The following is a 20,714-nucleotide window of genomic DNA, read 5'->3' as shown; positions in this document are numbered from 1 at the left end:
AGAGTTGGCTTCCTAGGGTGTCTCAGCATCGCATCAATGTAACAAAATGATGTCCTTATTCGGGGACGTGCTGCCTTCACTCTCACGGACTGTACATTCGGGTGACAAAGACAAACAAGGCGATAGTATCTAGAGACATAATCGGGTGCCCGCTGCAGGGCCAGCGCGGCCAGCACAGCCAGGCGCTTCGAGGCGCATGTGCGCAGGGCCCGGTCCAGAGTCTCATCACCTTTTTAAACTGCTCCCAGAATCGCCGCCTTTTGACTTCAGTGACATCCAGTAGCTAAGTTGCTGGAGTGTGGGGGTGAGTGTAACAGCCTCAGCCCCACGGCACCCAAGAAGAAAGGGGATTGGCCTTTTGGCTATGTGGTCTCTTCTCACAAAACGGACAGAGGGATCTCTGGATGGAAGTCGTTGCTGGAGTTTCCTCACCTGTGGGCACAGGTCAGCAGCTGCCGGGTTGTCCTGGGTTTCAAAAGCCGAAGAGACAGAGTTGGGCTTATGACATTAATGACAACCTTCAGGACTCCTCACGTATACCTAATGTTGTGTTCATGGTCAAACATAATTTTTTTCTCAAAGAGGGTTCCCCAAATGGCATAAGCTTCAAGGCCCTGCAAAACCTGCGTCCGGCCCCGCATGCAGGCGACGGGCTGCTGAGGCAGCAGGGGCAGTGAAGCGGGAGCCCCCGGGGGACCACACGGAGCAGGGCCCAGCCAAAGGCCGCCGCTCAGCCCCGGCTTGCTGTGCAGGGGCTCAGCCCAGTGTGGCCGGATCTTCCCACACTTCACTTCAGGGAGGCCAGAGACCCAGAATTTTCTGTGGTTTCTTGATAATTAAAAATGTTGATTAAATATTTGAACCAGAAAAAACACTGTAAGCAGAAAAGAGGCTACCAGTATGTGTCACCTGTGCTGGTGACCCCTGCACACCCCTCTACCCTGGTGACGTGTGCATTGTGGCACTCAGTTCTCACGAAGGCCCCGGGAGGAAGCGCGCATCACCCCATTTACAGATGCGGGACGGAGGCCTAGCTGCTGCCACTCTGGAGGGGCAGAGCGGGGGGCGGAGCAGGCGGCCAGGCCCTTACGGGCCCCACCTGTGCGCTGCTGCTTAGCTGGGAACAGGCGATGCAAGGTTGTCGCCCACCCTGAGGTTTCCTCGGAGCAGGTGAGCTCCCGCGCTGGAACAGGGCGGCCACGGCAGTGTGAGGCCAGAGCAGGGCAGCCTGTGGCCACCGGGTCCCCTCCACCGTTTCGTTGTCCTTGCACGTTCCTCGTAGCGGGAGTGGGATGGGAACTTGTGCGCACCGCCCGCTGGCCACCGCGCGGGCCGCGTGCCCCTGGCGCAGCAGCCACACGGTCTTCGCTTGCTTCGGAGGGAGCCGGAGGGACGTGCAGGCCGCGTCTGGCGGAGCAGGCTCCGTGTGTTCGCCAGCACTGGGCGGGCCGGGGCGAGGGTCCTCGTGGCTGGTCTCGAGAACTTACTATCCTCTAAGCCATTTTCCTGGGGACACTGTCACCGGTCTCACTCTGCCACCGTTCCCCAGCGGGCAGGCGCTCGCTCGGCAGAGCTGTCGAGTGAGTGTGAACCACCAGGGCCGAGGGCTGCGCGACCGGCGCCTTCCCAGGCAATGCCGTCCCAGCCGCGGCTCCCCACGCGGCCCCCGCTCAGCGGGCCCCTGGGCAGCCGTGCCGAGGCGCACAGAGCGCGATGGTTGCGCTCACGCAGCCGGTGAACGTGGATCTTCACTCCTCTCCTCCCAAGGGCCTCATTTTTAAAACAGTAGCGCATCACCGAACATTCTCACTCTCTGCGGCTTTCCGCTTGTTGAAACACTTCCCACACCTGGCCCGAGAGGGGCTCCCGAACTCACCGCCTAGTGCCACGGGGTCCGCGCGGAAAAGTCAGGCACTGTTATGGGGTTTAGATGAAGCCTTACCTGTTTCAAAGGCGAGGTCATCTCTGGGTGCTGAAACTATGGCCCAGCCCCTAAGGCCAAGGTGAGGCTGTCGCTAAGGAAGTCACGTGCCTGGGCAGGGACTCCCGCCAGGACCTGCCCAGGTGGGGCTTTACGGTCAGATCCCCTGTGAGCTTGCTTCCTTTCCGGCCCTGGACTTCTCAGATTTATCAGGGGCCCTCTTTCATCCACATGGGTGTCCCCACAACTTTTCCTCGAGTCGTTTACCTCATCGAGACAAAAATAACTTATTTCGCAAGCCCTGGGGTGAATGCCGCAATGAAACTCTGACCGCTTGTGCTCGCCCAGGGCTGCCGCCTCCCTCGGCCATTCTGGTCAGTCTCGCCCTCCTCGTTGGGTGTGGCCTTTCCGCTGTTACTGAAAAAGGAGTCTGGAGTGGTGGGCGTGACCTGCAGGGTCCTGGCGTGACCAGCAGCTGCAGGGCCACTTCCTTCAGCTGCGTTCTTGTCAGCCTCACCTCTCCCCTCAGATTCTCCAGCCTCTGCACAGAGCACTGGCCCCACCAAGGCTCCGGCCTAAGGACAGTCGCTCCCTGCTCTCTGGCTCCCTCAAGTCCCCTAGTGGAGAAACGCCCAGAAGGTGACAGTGATCCGAGCACGAGCACAGGCGCCAGGCCAGGCCTCAGGGCCGTCCAGAGCACTGTGGGGAGGCACGCCTGTCTCCTCTTTCGGGGGACCTGGCGGGGAGCAGAGGGAACAGCGTGTGGCGGGCACGGACTGGTGGCGGCCCCGGGAGGGGCTTGGAGCGGGGCCATGCAGAGTCTGAGGGCCGGGGCTTGGTGGGCCGTGGACCCGAGCCCCAGTGGCATGGGAAGCGGGGGCTGTGTACGTGTGTGCGGGACAGGCTGCCTGTCGGGCAGGGCGCGTGGGGCCCTAAGTCCGAGGAGCGGGGCTGGAGTGCGGCCGGACCCCGGCCGGACCGGATGACAGTTTCAAGTTCGCCCGAGGAGAGACTGACAGCGTCTGAGCGCCAGAGCCGGCCTCGGGTGCCCTTCAGTGTGGCGCAGGCCGCGGAGCACGTTCCCGGAATGGACGGGGCTCCTGGGAGCATCTCCCCGGCTCGTGGGGGCTTCGAACGCCGCAGCGAGCCTCTTAGGGGACGTGGGCGTCGTTTTGTCCTCGGAAGCGTCCTCAGGTGCTCCCTCTGGAGCCGGTGCGCACACCCCCCTCCCGGCGGTGCAGGGTGCAGGAGGGTGGGTCCGAGGGGGCGTCGTGGCAGAAGGGGGCTCGCCAGCAGCGAAGCGGTGCCCCCTCTCCCGCATGTGTGCGTGCCTGCCTTGCACCTCCCCCCTCCGAACCCCGCAAATACAGGTGGCCGCTGCATTTGCCAGCACACACGTACTGAGCAGCTGCTGCTGGCTGGGTAGAATTCCAGGCAAGCCCCTGCCAGGGCGGTGTGGGAGGAGAGGGGACGGGCCACACCCAACAAGCACGAAGTGGCTTGGCGAATGCTGGGAGCAGCCGGGGTGGCAGCCCCGGCCTGGACGCGGGGCCGGGAAGGCTTTGCACAGTAAGTCCCGAGTTTCTGCAGAACGCGGGGCCAGTGTGGGAACCTAACGGGAGCCGGCGGCGCGACAGGTGACTTTGGAATAGTTAGTAAAGCAGGAAGCTTACATCGAGCCGACTCGTTTTTGCCCCCGGTGGAGAAGCAGAGGCGGTGATGTGGCCTCGCCTTCTCCAGCCTTCCCAGGGGCGAGGCGTCTGAGGGCCGAGGGTTAGGCGGATGCACGTGACAGCAGGAACGCTCCATGGCCACTGCCCCTCTGGGCTCCCGGGGACCGGGGCTGCCCCCTGTGTGCAGTCATAAAGGGTGCCGGGGGCCCCTGGGAGTCCCGCAGGTTTTAAAGGGACAGGTCAGAGCTGGGGCTTGCCCCACGCTGTCCTTGTCCTTGCCCTGCACGTGGCTCCAGAATGGGGTTTGGTCACCTGATGGGCAGAGGCAGGTCCTGGGCGCCACCTGGGCCCAGCAGCCAGCTCCATGCAAGGCTTCTGATGACCTACAGCCCCAGAAGGGGAGCCAGGGGCCGGAGCCTTTTGCTGGCCGGCTCCCTGCTCCCGATGGCACCAAGCACCCCAGATGACCCTGACAGCTGAAGCTGGGGAGAGTCCTTTCCCCTGAGAGGCCCTGACCACTTATGGTGACCTCAGCCTCTTATCCACAAGAAATAATATATCCAAAAACACCGTTTCAGAACCTTTCAAAAGTCATGGCTTAGCATGGGTAGATTAAGTTCTTGTGCTAACAGTAAGTATGAAACTTTGATTTCTGATAAGTTTTACCTGCGCCACGTTTGTACAAACTCGTGTAGCCCCGGCAGTGGGTGGAGAAGCCAGGCGTTCAGGTCCTCTCGGTTCTCCCGGCGGCCCAGTCTCAGCGGGTCGCACCCGGTTCCTCGGCCCCCAGGTCAGACGCCTGGGCGTCGCCCGCCCAGACTCGCCTTCCCGTGGCCCGCACCCAGTTGCCGCTGTGCGGTTCTCAGCCCCGCGCCTCCCCCCTCCGGGCCCGCAGCGTCCCCCACCCCTGCGGAGTCAGGGCGGCTTCGTCAGGAGCTGCAGCCCTCCCGGCCCCTCCCCTTCCTGGGTGCCTTTGTCTTCCTCGCCTTCCACCCTTTGCACCCAGCTCCCTTCCTCAGAGGCGACTCTTTAGCAAAATGTGCACCATTAGCGAACCAAGGTCTGGGCGCCCGAAGTTTTGGCCCGGTTTTGGTGCGTAAGTCTTCTACCGAGGGCCGAATCGTAGGAGTTAAGTCCGTGGGGCCTGGAGACAGGGCCAGGTTCACTTCTTAAAACTGAGTAGAAATTGCTGAGTAGAAAGGGCTGGGAATCATTTCTCAAATGGTCTCCATCATAATCACAACAGAAAAGGAAGAATACAGTGAAACTACTGTTTCCTTTTTTGAAAGTTTTTAAAAACTATTTTGATGTAATTTCAAATTTATTGAGAATGTGCAAGAAAAACCGAGGGCACCCCCAAACGCCCCCACCCCGATTCCCCAGCTCTTCCCGTCGTTCTGTGGGTGTGGTAGGTGCACATGCCGTGGAAGTGGTGTTTTTTTTAAGCGTCAGAAGGACCCGTTGCAGAAGTCAGGCCCCCTCCCCGGGGCTGTGCCAGCGTGTTCCCTGAGGACGAGGGCGTCCCTCCCTCCGTAACCGCAGTGCGGTTACCACGCGGGGCAAATGTAACGTCATCCCGTGCCGTTTTCTGACCCGCGCTCCGCGTGCGGGTTTCCTCGGTCGTCCCATCATCTTCCGGGGAGCCTTCCCCATGGCCCAGGATCCCCCGCTGCATTTAATCGACAGATCTCTTTAGTCTTTTAACTTGGAACAGTTCTTCAGCCTCTCTCGATCTTTTGTGACACCGACCCGTTTAGAGTCTGGATCCATTATTTCGGTTTGGGTGTTCCGGTCTGCGTTTCCCGCTTCCTCGGGGTCAGCGTCAGGTGATGCGTCTCTGGGGAGCTGCCGACCAGGTGCCGTGTGCGGTCTCTCCTCAGGGTCGGGGGTGCCAGCTGTGAGCGCTTGGCCAAGGAGGTTTCTCCAGGGTAAATGTAACTATTTTTGCCTTTGTAATTAACAAGTAATTGTGGGAGATGCTTCCAAACTGTAAGAATCCTGTTCCTCATCCAGCTCTCACCCGTTCGGGTTAGCAGCGTCCGCCGAGCATTGCCCGGCCTTCGGGCTTTCTCTGCTTCCTAGGTGACGTTCTGGAGTGTTCCTGCCGCTTCCATTTATCGATGTTCGTTTCTTTGTATCCAGATGGGCTCCGCGTTTCCTTTTTACTCAGTGGATTATGACCCCTCGTTCTCATTTATTCTGATAACAAAGTTGTTCAGGTGTAGCCAACGCGAGGCCTTCCGCTTCCCTCAGACACGGTCTCGCCAGAAGGTGCTGCAGGCTCGCCGTGCACTGTCCTCCGCGCCCCGGAAACCGCCTGTTGTTTAATGAATCCATCAATACGGTGCATTCCAAAGCGCAGTCTACTTTGTCCTACCATTTGGGATTTATTTGTGTTATTTGGGGTATTCGCTTAATGTTGTTGGGAGAGAAGACCCCATGTGACTATCTCACGGGCGGCTTTTTGAAAACGAAACCTAGAGACTCTTTATAAACAGATAATGTAATTTACCTTCTAGATCATTTAAACTAAGGTAGAGGTTAAGTCCGAAAGCAGCTGTTATTCTTTAAGCACAGATCATGTAACTAATTTTAATTCACATACAGACCCTTGTTAAACTAGGGGAACCGAGGCTCAGAGAGGTTGATACACCGGTCAGAGACACACAGCTAGTGAGAGGTTTCAGTTCTGTTCGGTCTGACTTCAAAGTTCACTTTTCCCGATAAGGTGATTACAATGCCCTTACTCTCAACGGTAGAATCCGTACATGTGACAGTCGAATAACAAAAAGCTTGTTTGTGGTTCACGGTCGTTCGCCTGCCGCGTAACTCTGTGTGTGTGTGAAATCCCGTCTGCAGGGTCTGAGCGTGTGGCGCATCGCCTCGCGCTCTGGCAGGAAGTCTGCTCGTTTGCCCTGGAGAGCGGCTCGGCTGTCCTGCTGTTTCTGCCAACACCTAGAAGTTCCCTAACCCTTTTATTTTCTTCCTATAGGAATTTGCTTGCTAGAAAACAAAATGCAAGACTTGACAAACAAAATGACTTGGGATGGAAGTTATTTGGAAAATTACCACTCCGAGAGAATGCTCAGAAAGATTCAAAGAAAATACAAAAGGTATACAAGATAAAAAATGCAGAAATATGCTATATAGCATATATTTATGAACCTTGCAAAAATGACTGTTACTGAGGCTTTGAAACTGGAAAACTTTGTGTTAATTTGCATGCCAAGTTCCTAAAATTTAAGTCTGTCTTCAGAATGTCAATGACTAACATTTTTCATTTCTTATAGTTTATAACATGCACATAGGCGTGTTCGGTTGAGAGAGCTGGGCTTTGTTTAGATATTTATAATTTGGTTTGGTCATTATTTTCCAGTAACTGCTGTAAGTATGTGTATTGTCACTGTTTATTAATTGTGTTTGACAGTAAAGCCTGCTCCCTCTCTGGTCCCGTGGGTCTCCTGGACTTCGTCCTTCCAGCGCTGCTTTGGCCAGGAGTTCTAGGGCCATCGTTCACCCCGGCTGCAGCGGCCCCCTTCCCTGGCTGGCTCTGACGCTGCCCGCCTGTCTGTGGGGGAGGGGACGGGTTCAGGGGCAGGCCAGGCCTATGGCATCTCGTCACCACTGGCGCCCGGTGCGGGTTCGATGCCAGCCGCCGGGGGCATGAGCGCACTGTGTCTCGGGGGGACACCCGCACGGACACCGCCGGGCGGCCCCGACTGTCAGCGCCTGCGCCTTCTCCGAGGCCGAGTCCCAGCAGCCTGCTGTTTGCCCAGTGCGTGGCCCTGCCCCGAGCAGCCGTCCCCCTCCACCCGTGCCGCGTTCACCGGCGATTGTTTAGTAAACGCCGAGGAGGCACTCGGCGCCGTCCTCGCGCTTGGCGCTGCGGTTAGAGCAGTGGCACCCACGCTCGAGAGCGCCCCTCCGTGGGGACGCGATTGCCGTGCGGGAGCTCGGGGACCGCGCGGGGCCCGCCGGCCGAGGCCGCGCAGAGGGCCGCCTGGCACGGGGTGAGGGCGGGTTCGTTGTGCCGGCCGCACCACGGGCCGAGTGGCGACTGGGGGCCGGTTGTCAGGGAGTCAGCACTTGGGTTTCTGGTTCAGTTAAAGCTTGTAACCGCCTTATGAAGAAGATACCGTTATTGTTCTCAGTTTCCCAACGAAGCACTGAGGTGGGCCGAGCCACTGGTACGGCGACTGAGCGGCAGAGCTGGAGTGCAACCCCGGGCAGAGCACCCCCCACCCCCCGGTCCCCTGCCTCTCTGCAGGAAGGGGCCACCCACACGGCCTGTGTGACGGGACCGGGCGGGGCTGGAGGGGACAGGATGGGACGGGCCAGACCCTATCTCTACCCCGAGGGCTCCGGGGACCCCCTGGAGGATTTACTTCGGGGAGCGACGCGGCCACCGCGGCAGGAGTGCGTCTGGACTAGCCCAGGTGGGGGGCGGAGCTCAGCGCGGGGTGGCCGTGGGCGCAGAGGGTGGCTCCTCCGGGTGCTAAGCGCGTTCGATACGGGGTGCAGTGTGTGGGGCGAGGCAGCGAGCACACGCTGGGTCCGGCCAGGCCGCAAGGGGGTCGGCGCCTACGTCATGCCTCATGCCTCGGCAGGTTCGGTTCGTTTTGGATGTCGTGCCGTGCTCCCTGTAGCAGCGGTCAGGACCCAGGAGACACAAAGTCAGTCAGAGCTGGAATTCATTTTCGTAGGTTGTTACATTTTAAACTTGAGTCACTTATTGTATAGGGTTATTAAAGTAGCATAACATTAAAATATGATGAGTTTGTTTGCAAAATTCAGCTGTAAATTTCTTAGAAAATTAAGTAGCCAAACAGTTAATATTTTTTAAAAGAAATTCACACCCTAAAAAAAGCTATTATCATACTAAATAGATTTTCCTGTGGCTCTTAACATCACTTGAATCATGTTTGAATTTCTTTCTTTGCTATCCTTTTTGTGCCATTTTTTTAAAGGTCTACATGGATTATGTTCTAGAACTTGGAGGATTTCTGTGAACTGAATTGACTAGGTCAGCTAATTACGGGGTAACAGGAGACTGCAGAGAAGAGGACCCTCTGGCTTCAGCCATCAATAATAGAGGACGTAATCATACCTGCTCGAGTCACCCGATCCTGCCGGCTCCCGTGCCTCTGGCCCTCGCTTCTCCCTCCCCCAGGCTGGCAAGGCCCGCGAGGCATCCAGGCCCAGGGCCCTGCTCCGGGGCCACAGGCTGGAGGCGGCTGCTGTCACAGGTCACGCACTTCAGAGAGCGCCGTGCTGGGGCCTGAGTGCCGAGACTGGTGACCCCAGTGGCGACGACAGCTCCAGTTAGGGCTAAAGCATAAATCACACGTGTAATTTAAGCCTTTAAACCACAGCGATTTAAGAACACAGACGTGGAGTCGTCACACTGCCAGGGTTTGTCTCCCAGCTCTGCCACAACCCGGCCGTGTGACTTTGGGCGAATTGCTTAACCTTTCTGAGCCTCATTTTCCTCCTCTCTGGAGTTCGGAGACTGGTAGCACCTGGCTCGGAGGCGAGGATTAAGGGAGCGCATGCTCGTCCTGCGCTCAGGATGGTGCTGAATGTCCGAAGTGCAGGAAGGCGTTGCCGTTTCTTTCCTGCGGCGGGTCCACCTCAACGACAGGCCATGAGGCACGGCCCGAGCCCGCCTCAGGCTGCGTCATTCGCTTGTTCAGCAGATACCGTGCCATGCTGGGGCCGGTCTCGTGCCAGCCACCGGGGCCCAGGGGCGGTCGGGTCGACGTGCCTCAGGGAGCCCGCGGGTTGGGCTGAGGGGCGGGTGTGCACATGGGCCAGGACCTTTGGACGTGCGGGCTCGGCCTTGATTACCGGCTTCGCCTCGTCTGTTACTTCGGTTTCCTCCGCCGCGGTGGGCGTGGTGATTCCCACGCCTGGCTTCTTAGAAATTAAGAGATGAGGCGTGGGAGAGATTTCTGCCCAGTGTTCAGCGCCGCATGTGGCCTGGAGTTGGTCCTCAAGCAGTGGCCGTGGTGACTTCAGTTCATAGGCCCCGTGAGTGGCCCAGGTGCCGTCGGTGGTTTTCCCAGGGCCCCCCGGGGCCCCTCTGACTTCGTTCTAACTGGGTCGGCTTCCCTTGGCTCGAGCTGTGTATTAAACATAGCTGCCATTTTTAGAAAATGTTGAAATGTTATTTTCAGTTATCTTTTCGGATTTCATGACATTTTGAAAAGTAAGTACTTTTTTATCAGTTTACACTATGACTTCAGAGAGATTTTCTTAATAGGGGAGATAAACATGGCCGAGGACAGCCGTGGGAGTCGCACCGGCAGCGGCCCTCGCGCGTGGTTCCGGCGGACGTCGACGTCACCTGGGCGTTCGCTGGAAGACGCGGCAGCGGGCCTCGCCCGGCACGCGGGGCTGGGGCGCAGCGGGCATGTCCCGCACGTCCGCCTGCCGAGTCGCGCGCACGGAAATGCCAGAACCGCCACCGTGGGAGCCGGGCGCCGGGTCCGGAGGGAGACACGCTGTCTTCGCCCCGGGGCTCAGAGCGGCCCAGTGCGGCCCAGTGCGGCGCGAACGCACCCGCGGTTGCTGGCGGGCGGAGAGGCTCCTGAGCGCAGGCGGGAGGCTGTCGCCGGAGTGGGCTGTCCTCAGGCCTGCCGTTGCCGGGTGGCACGCCGTGGGGCCGTGGCCGCCCCGGCACGGGCAGCGAGGCCTCGGAAGTGCAGTCCTTTGCCCTGTGAATGAAGAGGAACCTTCTTCCTTGGGTGCTGAGGGCCTCTGGCTCGTTCCACAAGACTGAGCCACCGAGTGGACCCACCGAGATTCTAATGAAGGGCAAGGCTTGCGTGGGCCCTGCCTGTGCTGGGATTTACCATGGACCGGGGGGGGACGGGGACGGATTTAGACAAACGGCCCTGCAGGTAGCTGCAGCTGTGACAAGCGGAGACGCTCCCGCACCGCTGAGCCCGCTCCCCTGAAATCAGGGTTTTCAAGTGACCGCCAGTCGCCAGGTCGGACCGTCGCTCCTCAGTCCTCGTCTCAGCCAGCCCCTCCTCTGCCTGGACCATGGCTTCCAGGTCACCACACCCTTCCTTTCGGCTTCCTCTGCCGCGTGTCCCCTAAATATCAGGGTGCCGCTCAGGCGCTTCTCTGTCTGTGGTCAGCCTCTAGGCCTCAGGTGGACTCGAGCTTTAAACATCAAGCCTGAGCGGGTGACCCCGACACTCAGCCCAGTCCTGTCTCTGCTCCCGCCTTCGGCCTGCAGCTGCCCGCTGGACAGCGCCGCCCGGAGGTCTGACCAGCTCTTCCCGTTCAACGAGTTCAGAGCCAAACTTTATTTCCTCTTTTCCCCCCTGTTGGACCTGTTCCCTTTGCCTCTTTCCCCATTTTTCTGGTCTAAAACTTCAGAATTGTTTTTTTCTCACGTCCCCTTTCCAGTCTGACAGGTCTTTTGTTTACGTTTAAGCTCTGCAGGTGACTCTGATATGCAGTCTTGTTTGAGAAGCAGTGACTTGCTGGGAAATTTTGTGAATCTGTGTGGGTGAAATCACACCGAAGAGGTCTTACCGGTAGAGCCTGGCATGAAATGCTTATGGCTTAATGGACCACTGAGTTATTGGGAAACAGGGTGGATTTTTAAAGATAAATGAGCAACACTTACTTCCTGGTTACATTCATTTGTAGCAGGTGTATAAGATAATAGCAAATTAAGAAAAGAAAACAGTCTTATTGTGCATTTTGGTATTTTTCCTTTCAGTAATTTTCCCATGTATTTCGTTTTAATTTTTTTCAAAGAAAAAACACTTAAAAAGTAAAAGAAAATCTTCGTAATTTGAGGAAGTGTCAGAGGGGCTCTGGGCTGCGAACGTTCAGGGATGCTTCAGAACACAGCTTGTGATTTTTAGACACAACGCTTCGTGCACAGGTTTGAGAAATGGGCCATATTGTCCAGAAATGGGGTCGAGCAGAACGGCGAGGCCCTGGTCGGCTCCGCGGCGGCTGCTGGCCGTGGCAGGGATGGCTGCAGAAAGGACAGGCTCGTGGTGCCGCTGTCCTGGGCGAAACTCACGTGAGCAAAGACGAGGCCACATGTTTGGGTTCGTATGACCCGGGATGCCTTGGATGGCTTCTGGAATTTCAAATCGGTTCTTAGACGTTAAAATGAGAACCCCAGGAGAAGGCGAGTCCGGGACCATTTAATGTGACGTTCGTGCTCCTCACCTCGGTTCCGAGACGTCTCAGAACATCCTGAGTCTTCACGAGCCGCAAAAGGAGAGGCAGTGCAGGTATCCGGGGCAAGCCTACAGGAAAATTCTGAAGCAAGCCTTCCTTCACTGCCATCATCCCCCCTGCCTTCGGCAAATGGCTTTGAACCCACTTACAGAGAAGAGCAGCCCCCAGGATAGGCATGCTCCGGTCCGTCTCTTGCTGCACGCAGCTGCAGCACGAGCGTGGCCCTTGGGACAGCTGTCTGAGGTTCTTAAAAGTCATAGCAGCAGGTGGGTTGTGCAGGAAAACTGAAATTCGAAGTACCGCTGAACAGATTGAGTTTACCATCCCCTCCTGCCCCCACCTCCGACACTTCCCAGCGTGAATTCAGGAGAGCCCCAGGCCCGGAAGTGGGTGTCGACATGGACACAGTGCCAGGAGAGGCTCTCTGGCCCCGGTGTGGGGACCGGGTCTCCTTGCGCTCAGCATGCAGAAGCCCTGCGCTCCGACTGGGTCTGCGCCCTGCTGTCCTGCGCCCCGGCCCCCAGGCGTCCCATGGCGGCTGAACAGGGGCTGGCAGGAACCCGAAACTCTCAGGAAGGGGAACTGACGAGAGGAGCTTCGTTCCCAAGAAGGCGGGGGAAGCCCCTGATGCTTTCTGCTCTCCCGCCACTTGCCCCAAGGTAGAGAACCAGGAAGAGGGAGTCCCAGGGGACCCGCGTGCAGTACTAGGGGCAGCATGGGGAGGCAGAGCTCAGGAAAGCGGCTCCGTAAGGCTGTCACGAGCTCCTGGGCTTGCTTCCAAGTGTGGATACAGGGGTCCGACCCGAATAGCGTACGCAGACTTTGAGAACTGAACCTGGGGAGAGGCCACCACACCGGCCTCCTACCGGCCACTGGGTGGCGCACAGGTGGGGCGGCTTCACCAGGTCCTGCAAAGGCTTTGAGAAGTCAGCTGACTTTGGAACCACAGCTCCCAGAAAGCTGGTTGGAACCAGTCTGGAATCCAGCCAGGTCCATTTCTTACTAAAACAAAAATATCAGTGTTCTCCAAAGGGCTTAGACACGGCTCAAGAGTCGCACAACACAACGTTGGAAATGTCTAGAATGCGATGCAGAGTCACTTGGCATGTGAAAAACGAGAAAAATCTCAGCTGACGTGGGGATAGACAACAGATGCCGGTGCCGAGAGGGCATGAGCGGCGGAGTCGTCCAGCAGACCTCTAAAAGTGTTCAACAGGTGAGGGCGAAGGCTCTCGCAATGGGAAGTTAGACGGTATCGGCGGAGGTCTGGAAACTACGAAGAGGAAGTACTTAGAAATTTTAAAACTGAGAGACGCAGTAACGGGAGCAAACCCCCAGGCAGTCTGGGGCGCAGAGTGGCCACGGCAGGAGCGAGCGAGTGAACTTCAAGGCAGAGCAATAGAAATCGCCCATCCGAGTAGACAGAGAAAAAGATTGGAAAGAAACAGCCTGAAGGACATGTGGGCAACACCGACCAGTCTTGGATTCCATCCGAAATGGCTTAAAACTCGCTTTTCCGAATGATAAAAATAAAGCATTGAAAAATGCCTGTGAAATTCCCAGGTGATGGAGGCAGGTGGAGTGAAACAGGACAGCCCCCTCCCCTGAGACCCCGCTGGTCGGTCGGTGACGGTTTGGTGCCCACCCCCCAGGCCTTTCTCTGGGCCAGGCCACATACGAGTAAATTCCACCCACGTACGTACGTCTGCGGTGGAATCATAGGCTGTGTGAGTCGGACACACTCTCTGGTACGCACACGCCACGTCCTAGGAATCTTGAGGGCCACGTAACGGAGATTTGGCACCCTTCGATTATCCGTAGAGGACAGTCTGTGTCCCGAATCCAGTATCTAACAGACTTGGGCTCGGCGATAGTGTCTGCCGTCTGCCGGCCTATTGTACATCCTGGACCAGAAAGGTGTGTTTCTTGCAACTAGCCAAGTCAAGGCAGCTTCCTAGGAAGGCCCAGGGCAGTGGCCCTTAGGAGCTTTCAAATGCTTTTGTCCTCCCCTGGGCAGTTTACTGTGTTTTTATGAAAACAGCGATAGCCAAAGAAAACTACCCTTTCACATTGATCTAATTCCCAGTGGAAGCCTGTGAGATTTTAAACTATTTTATAGTCTCTTAAACACTGTTGGAGCAGCGGGGGGGGGGGGGACACCTCCTCGGGCCTTGCCCATTGGTCGGCGGGCACAGTTCCCGCTGGCTTGAGTCTCGCTTGTGTGTGGTTCGGCTGGGCGCACAGTCAGCACTCCCCAGGAGATGTAAACACGTTCAGGGGCAGTGAAACTTTCCTCTCTTTCCTTCCAGGTTCTTTGGATTAAATTGATGTAAGACAGATAAGCAGGAGAAAAGCAAATTTAATTTCATATGTACAGGAGCCCCATAAAAATAAACTGAAAGAAGGACCAAAGCAGGAAGCTTTTACATCTTTTAGATAAAGGACAGTAAATTTGGGAAGACTTGGCAAGACAAAGGGGTTTGGGCTTGGAGTGGTAAATTACTAAATAAGTAACAAGGTTCGTTCATACAGCCTTCTCGGCCCTGGACTCCTTGTCCCTGGTGACGAGGACGCCGTCTGCCCCCCTGGTACAGGGAGGGCACCATCACGTCCTGCTTTCACGGGGCCAAGGCGGTCAGGGTGGCCTTGTCCCAGCTGTGTGTCTCTTCAGAATAATCAGTATTCCAAAGCGGCACATTTCGGGCTGGTATATTCTGCTCCCCTTCGGAAGACTACTCAGGACTTTGAGAAACCTCAAATTTGAGGAGAGTAAGGCTATTTCTAAACCTTCCTTTAAGTTCATTGTCTAAGCTGAACTCAGAATATTATGTATTCCGAGCACCTCGTCAGTGTGAGGAGGCACTCTGGACGCAGGCTTCTCGTTGGCCAGAAGCTCCGTGGTGCTCCCTGAATTACTAGGTCAGGGTTGGGCAATGTCTGTGTTGGACAGTGGACGTGGCCTTGAGGCCATGAAGGGGACACTATTTCAGGAAATCGAACTCCTAGTTCGGAGCCGGCGCGTCAGGGGAGTGGACAGGAAGAGGCTCCGGAGTCCAACTGCCTCGGTTCAGATCCCACCCGGCCACTTACCGGCTGTCGCTCAACCGGGGAAGTCACCGGGACCTTTTGATGCTGGATTTGGGGAAAAAGGGGGCGGGGGGAGATGATGCCGATCGCACTCATATTGGTTTCCTGTTGCTGCGGCAGCGTTTTCACAGATGCCGGCCTGAAACAGCGCAGCATCGTTCATTCCGCTGCGGTTCTGGAGCCGGGCAGTCCGAAGTGAGTCTTCGGGCTGAAGTCACGGCGTAGGCTGAGCTGCTTTCTCTGGAGGCTCCAGGACAGAGTCTCGCCTTTCTCCTCCAGCTTCCAGAGGCTGCTGGCTCTCCCTGGCTCGTGGCTGTGTCCCTGTCTCGGTCCGAGGACACAGTGCCTTCCGCTTCTATAGTCGCATCTGCTTCCGTTTTTAAAGGACAGTTGTGGTTATTTTGGGCCCATCCAGATAATTCAGGATAATCTCCCCATCTCAAGGTCCATTATATCAGTCACATCTGCAGGGTCCCTTCTGCTGTATAAGGTGACAGTCACAGGTCTGGGGATTAAGATGTGGGCGTGTTCGGGGGCCATCGCAGGACACTCAGGTGCTTTCTGCAGAGCCCTTTTCTCCATCTTAAATTCTCGGTCACGTGGTTGTTTATCGCCTGCCTCTCTGCTTGTATCTGCTAGGACATAAATCCACGAGAGCAAGGGCCAGACCTGTGCGCTGGTCGATCGCTTTATCTCCAGGGTGGTACCTAGCATTAGTGGAGGAGTAATGCGTATTTGTTAAATGGATGAATGAATGTCAGAATGTCAAAACGGACCACTTCGCAGACTGGTTTCTTCTTATTTCCATGACAACATAGGCATTATCCTACATCCTAAATGATCTTCTGTGATCTCGTTTTCCCTAAGTAATGGTCTCTTGTTAGAGGTATATGATTCACCTAACTAGTCTCTGTTAGAATGGGCCCCGAAGTCAGTCCCGCACTTAGCTTTTGATCCTGGTGGAATCCAGTGGTCTGTGGCAAGGGTGGGCCCGTCGGCCTGTCTGTTAGGAAGCTGCGTTGACCAAATGAACCAGTCTTAACCTCCTTGACCTCAGAGGGTAGAGACAGCAGTGTGACAGATGCAGCAGATGAGCAGCTCCATCCCGTGCCCTGGTGGAGACCACGAGGCCTGGGAACGACCTGGGAACTCAGCTTTAGGAAGAGGAACTTTCTACAGGTGGATTAAGATGGATGTGAAAGCTAATGCCGGTTGCGCTGGAGAAGGCCTCTGTTAACTGACGATTTTTGCTTTAAGTTTCAAGATTTAGTGAAAGTCAGCCTGTCATTGCATGGTATATAATATATGGTTAAAACGTCGTAAATGGTACTCGGTTCTAAAATATGTAATAGAAACTACAGGTTAAAGTAACTCGCAGGCACAGCCTGCCAGAAGAGGTACGCGGTGTGTTTTGGTGCGTGTACTTAAGGCGTATTTAACACACGCTTAGACTTCTAAAATGTATGTGGTACTAGGTGTTGGTAGAAGGCACGGAGAGGCTAAGGAGCCATGGCATCACAGTTTTAGCCCTCTTCCAGCTGCAGGAATTGTCCCCAGAAAGTCACCCGTGACCCCTCAGGCTGCATCAGCTGCCTCCTGGGGCTCTCGGACACCTCAGAGATTTGTCTCGGTCATAGAGTGGGGCGCTTGTGAAGTGTGCCAATCATTTGCTGGTCTGCGAGACTCAGGGCAAGATCTTGTTCATGTTTATTCCTGGGCCAAGCACAAGTGCTTGTTGGGTGGAAGGGAGGGACGGAGACCGAGTCCACAAATGCTGAGTGTCTCCTCTGGGCTGCGTTCTTGACACAGTCTCCAGTGGGAAGACCACTGAAGTTCCTGCTCTCAGAGGTTTTAAAGTCTCTTGAGAGCAATAACTATTAAGTAGTCATGTAATTACAAGTCTTGATTAAGCGCTGTGAGAAACAGAATCTCTTGGATAGAGACCGACAGGGTGGACCGTGCTTCTGTGGGATGGGCATTTGGGATGAGATCTGAAGGGTTCATCACCAGCCTTGATAGCTTGTTTCCTTTCGGAAGGAAAATGTCAAACTCACGGGCAGGTTCAGAGAATGATTCAGTGGATACCCACACACACTGCACTTGGAACAGGTGTTGGCATTTTCCCTCACGCACTTTATTGTGCCTGTTTTTTAAAAACGGAACCATTTGAAAGTAAGTTGCAGGGTGACATCTCACCCCTAATATGTCAGCTCGTGGCTCTTCAGAGTAAAGACTCTCTCCTTCATAACTATGAAGCTGTTTAACGCACCTGAGAGTTCTCAGCGGTTCCATAATAGCATCTGACCATGACCAGGCTCAGACCATGTTCACAAGAACATGTAGTTACTTGTCCCTTTAGTGTCTTAGTAGAAAAGTTATTCTACCATTTTTTCATGTATGCATTTACCTTTTTTTAATGACCATGGGTCAAAGATTCATTTACCACATTAAGGAGATGAGTAAGATGGTAAACTTGATAACAAGGACATTTGAGAATTTAGGTATTTATAGATACAAAAACAGAAGAGAATTAGAATAAGATTGCTAGGTTAGATTTAAACTAATGGGGACAAGAGAACAATCTTTGGAGTCATCGTTTCTGTTGTACATAAATCCACACGTGAATATGTCACTTCACAGGCTCTGGGTGCTAACCAAGTCATAGGTGGCATAGAAGAATTAACTAGACTCTAGGCAGGCCTTTAAAATGGCTGGGTATTAACTGAGAGGACACTACCCACCTAGCCTCTTTCGTCTTTCCAAATTTCGAATAATTTTGTTGTTGTTTCTATGCCTACAGCACCTGGTCTTCAGGCAGTCTCCCATCCAAGTACTAACCAGGTCTGACTCTGCTTAGCTTCCGAGATCAGACATCAGGCTTGTTCAGGGTGGCATGGCCGTAGACCATGGACTGTGGCTTCACTGGGGTGTGAACTCAGGACCTTCTGCGTGTAAAGCAGACGTGCCAACCACTACACTATGGAACCACGTCTGAATAATTTTTTTCTTAACAAGGCTTTCTTTAATCCTCCCAGCCAGAATTAACCTCTCTACTTTTATCTCATTACTTGGGGGAAAAAAAAATGGCCTTATTGAGGTGTTATTACTATACCATAAAATTTACTCATTGTACATTTAGTGATTTTTCATAAATGTATGCAGTTATGCAACTATCACTGCAATCCAGTTTTAGAACATTTTTGTCACTCAAAAAAGTGCTCATGCCTGCTTGCACTGGCTCTCCACTCCCACCCCCGGCTTCAGGCAAATACTGATTTGCTTTTTTGCTACAGACCAGCCTTTTCCGTGCACATACGTGGGATTGTGACGTCATCTTCGGCCCCTTAGCGTAGTGCTCCCGAGCCTCGCCCGAGGAGCGGCCGTATCGGTGGCGTCAGCACCACCGTCCACCCTTCAGTCTAGGGACTTCGGGTCGTTTTTGGTGTTGAGCTGTTACGAATGACGCTTCTGTGGATATTTCCGTGCACGTCTTTGTGGGTGTGTATTTTATTTCTCTGGGGTGGGATCCTAGGAGTGTGGCAGGTGCACATCTTATAGTATGAACTAGAAGAAAATGCCAAACTCTTCTAAAATGGCTGCACCTACAGTGACTTACGAAAATTCCCGTTTCTCCACATACTTGCCCCCACTCGTCATCGTCTCTGATTATAGCCTGGTGGACATCGTAGGTGTCATGTGAGTGAGGAAGTTTCTGGTGTGATTTGGTAATGCTATTATGTGGAAAATCACCTGCAGACAGCCTGGCAGGTAGTCCCTAGTGTGGGACTTGTGAATTTCCACCGCAGACGGAGGGTCTTGTGCTGTCCCAGGCTGAGTTTGTTTAGTCCTTGGACACTGGACCATGGGTGGACCGGAAAGAAATTTGACCTTACTCAGATTTAATTTTTTTTTTAATTGAGGTATAATTTACAAACAGTGGAATGCTCTCCTGCGAAGGGCACTGTCCAACCGGAGAGGATGAGTGCACGTCCAGAGGCCCCTGGCACCCCGGCCCCTTCCCATGGCCCTGCCCGCTCGGCCCCCAGGAGCCTCGCGGGTCAGAGGTCCATCAGCAGGCACGTGTGTATGAACTCTGACATTCTTAGTGTAGAAGACATGACCACGTGGAGTGTAAGACTCACAGCGCCCCGAGCACCTGGAGGCGGCGCGCGCGGCGTTTTCATGGAGCCCCCCTCGGTAACGCACGTTCCTCTTTCGCACGGGAACCTCGCGGAGCGGAGCCCGGCCGAGCGGCCGGCGCCCGCCTCGGGCCGAGAGCACGTCCGGCGCCCCCCGGCTTTGTGACGGGGGACAGCGCGTCCGCAGCGCCGCCCGCGTCCCGGGCAGCGGGGCTTCCGGCCCCGGCCCCGCCCCGGCGAGCCAGGCCCGACGCGCCGCGCGGATCGGCGGATCGGCGCGCGATTGAGCGTCCTGCCGCCCCCGCCGCGCGCCGCGCCGCGCCGCGCCGCGCCCGAGCCGCCGCCCGAGGCCGCGGAGCCCCGCTCGCCCGCCGCCCGCCCGCCCGGGCATGGAGCCGCCGGCCGCGCGCCGCTGAGCCCCGGCGTTCATGGTGAGTGCGGCCCGGCCGCCCGCGGCCCTCGCGGCGCCCCCGCGGCCCCTGCGCGCGGCGCCCGGTGCATGTGTGCGTGACACGCTCCGCCCGGGGCCGCGGCGCCGCGCCGGCCTCCGGCCTGCCCTTTGTGTCTGTGATTCCGAGTCGTTGCCGAGCGCGGTTCTGTTTTAGGGGTACAGTGAGAGGTCGTGAGACGAGCCAGCGGGTCCTGATGATCACCCCGAACGCGACTGCATCCCGCCCTCGGGGCCGGGCCGGGCATCCCTCTCAGGCCCAGGACGGCCTTGCGCCGTGATCCCGGGGAGGCCTTTGTGGGGGGATCGGTCGGCACCCTGTTTGCTCGAGGTGGGAGTGAGGTGGTCGCATTGCAGCAGCCACCAGAACTGTTAAAAGCCACAGTTCAGTTTGGCCGCCTTTCCTTCCCCAGTCCACACAGTCTGTGCTCTGGATGGTTGGTAAGGAATGTGATCATTAGAAAAGGCCTCTCGAGTGTCGATTTCCCACATGACATTTCCAGTCACTTAGAGAATGCTTTCCGGGAAAATACTGCATGGTATGTAGTAAAAGAAGCCAGGTGTGAGGAGTCCCTCAGGGACTTTGCCGGGTCCTTAGCGATCGCCGGGACTCTTGGCCGAGCCCTTGTAAGAGCTGCACACGCCTCACCGCTCCACGGAAATGGCTAAACAGAACTGGTCTCGTTCCAGATGCCAAAATAATGCCCTTCTCTCCCCAAAATTCGCTTGTTACAAATTGCAAAGTGTGAAACCAGCTGCAGTATTTTGGGCACTTTGTCCTCATTTAGTCATTTAGTCTTTGCTGCAGCCCTATGAAGTGCCCCTTAATGGGAAATACTGGGAAAGGTAATTCTGTAGTAACACGATGACAGCAACACTCACTGTCATTGTTTGGGCGCCTGCTGTGGCCCTGTGTCTTACATGAATTCATTCTCATTTAATGGATGGGGAAACAGGCTTGGAAGGGTGAAGGAAGGCGCCCAAGGTCATGTGGTTGGTGGCAGTGGTCAGAGAGGGGATGGTCAGAGGTGATGGTTCAGACGTGGGCCTGCTGCTCGCCCCCCTCTGCAGGCCGCCAGGGTCCGCGGCCTGTGCACGTGCGGTTGCTGCGCTGTCGCTGAGGTTGGTTCGTGTTTTTTAATAGGTATATGGGTGACCTGCCATGTTTTATTCCAGACATACCTCCACAGCCCTCAGGTTATTTCTGAAGGCTCATCTTGATACTGGATATA

The 20,714-nt window shown here is 55.8% G+C and overlaps 1 protein-coding gene across 6 annotated transcripts in view; it reads left to right on the top strand.

The window, feature by feature from the left end:
• TBC1D14 (TBC1 domain family member 14) overlaps positions 1-20,714 on the top strand; it is a 74,211-nt gene that overhangs the window by 29,156 nt on the left and 24,341 nt on the right. For 5 of the 6 annotated variants that reach the window (XM_016161232.2, XM_016161231.2, XM_016161230.2 and 2 more), the window contains one exon: positions 6,587-6,707. In XM_016161232.2, the coding sequence (XP_016016718.2) occupies positions 6,587-6,707 (121 nt within the window). Of the gene's footprint in view, positions 1-6,586; positions 6,708-19,396; positions 19,466-20,714 lie in introns of those variants that run through there. The other variant, XM_016161236.2, reaches the window with a different exon arrangement.

The sequence above is a fragment of the Rousettus aegyptiacus genome, unplaced genomic scaffold (genome assembly GCF_014176215.1).
Source record: "Rousettus aegyptiacus isolate mRouAeg1 unplaced genomic scaffold, mRouAeg1.p scaffold_m13_p_10, whole genome shotgun sequence".
Taxonomy (NCBI): domain Eukaryota; kingdom Metazoa; phylum Chordata; class Mammalia; order Chiroptera; family Pteropodidae; genus Rousettus; species Rousettus aegyptiacus.
This window is presented reverse-complemented; position numbering and strand designations above follow the sequence as displayed.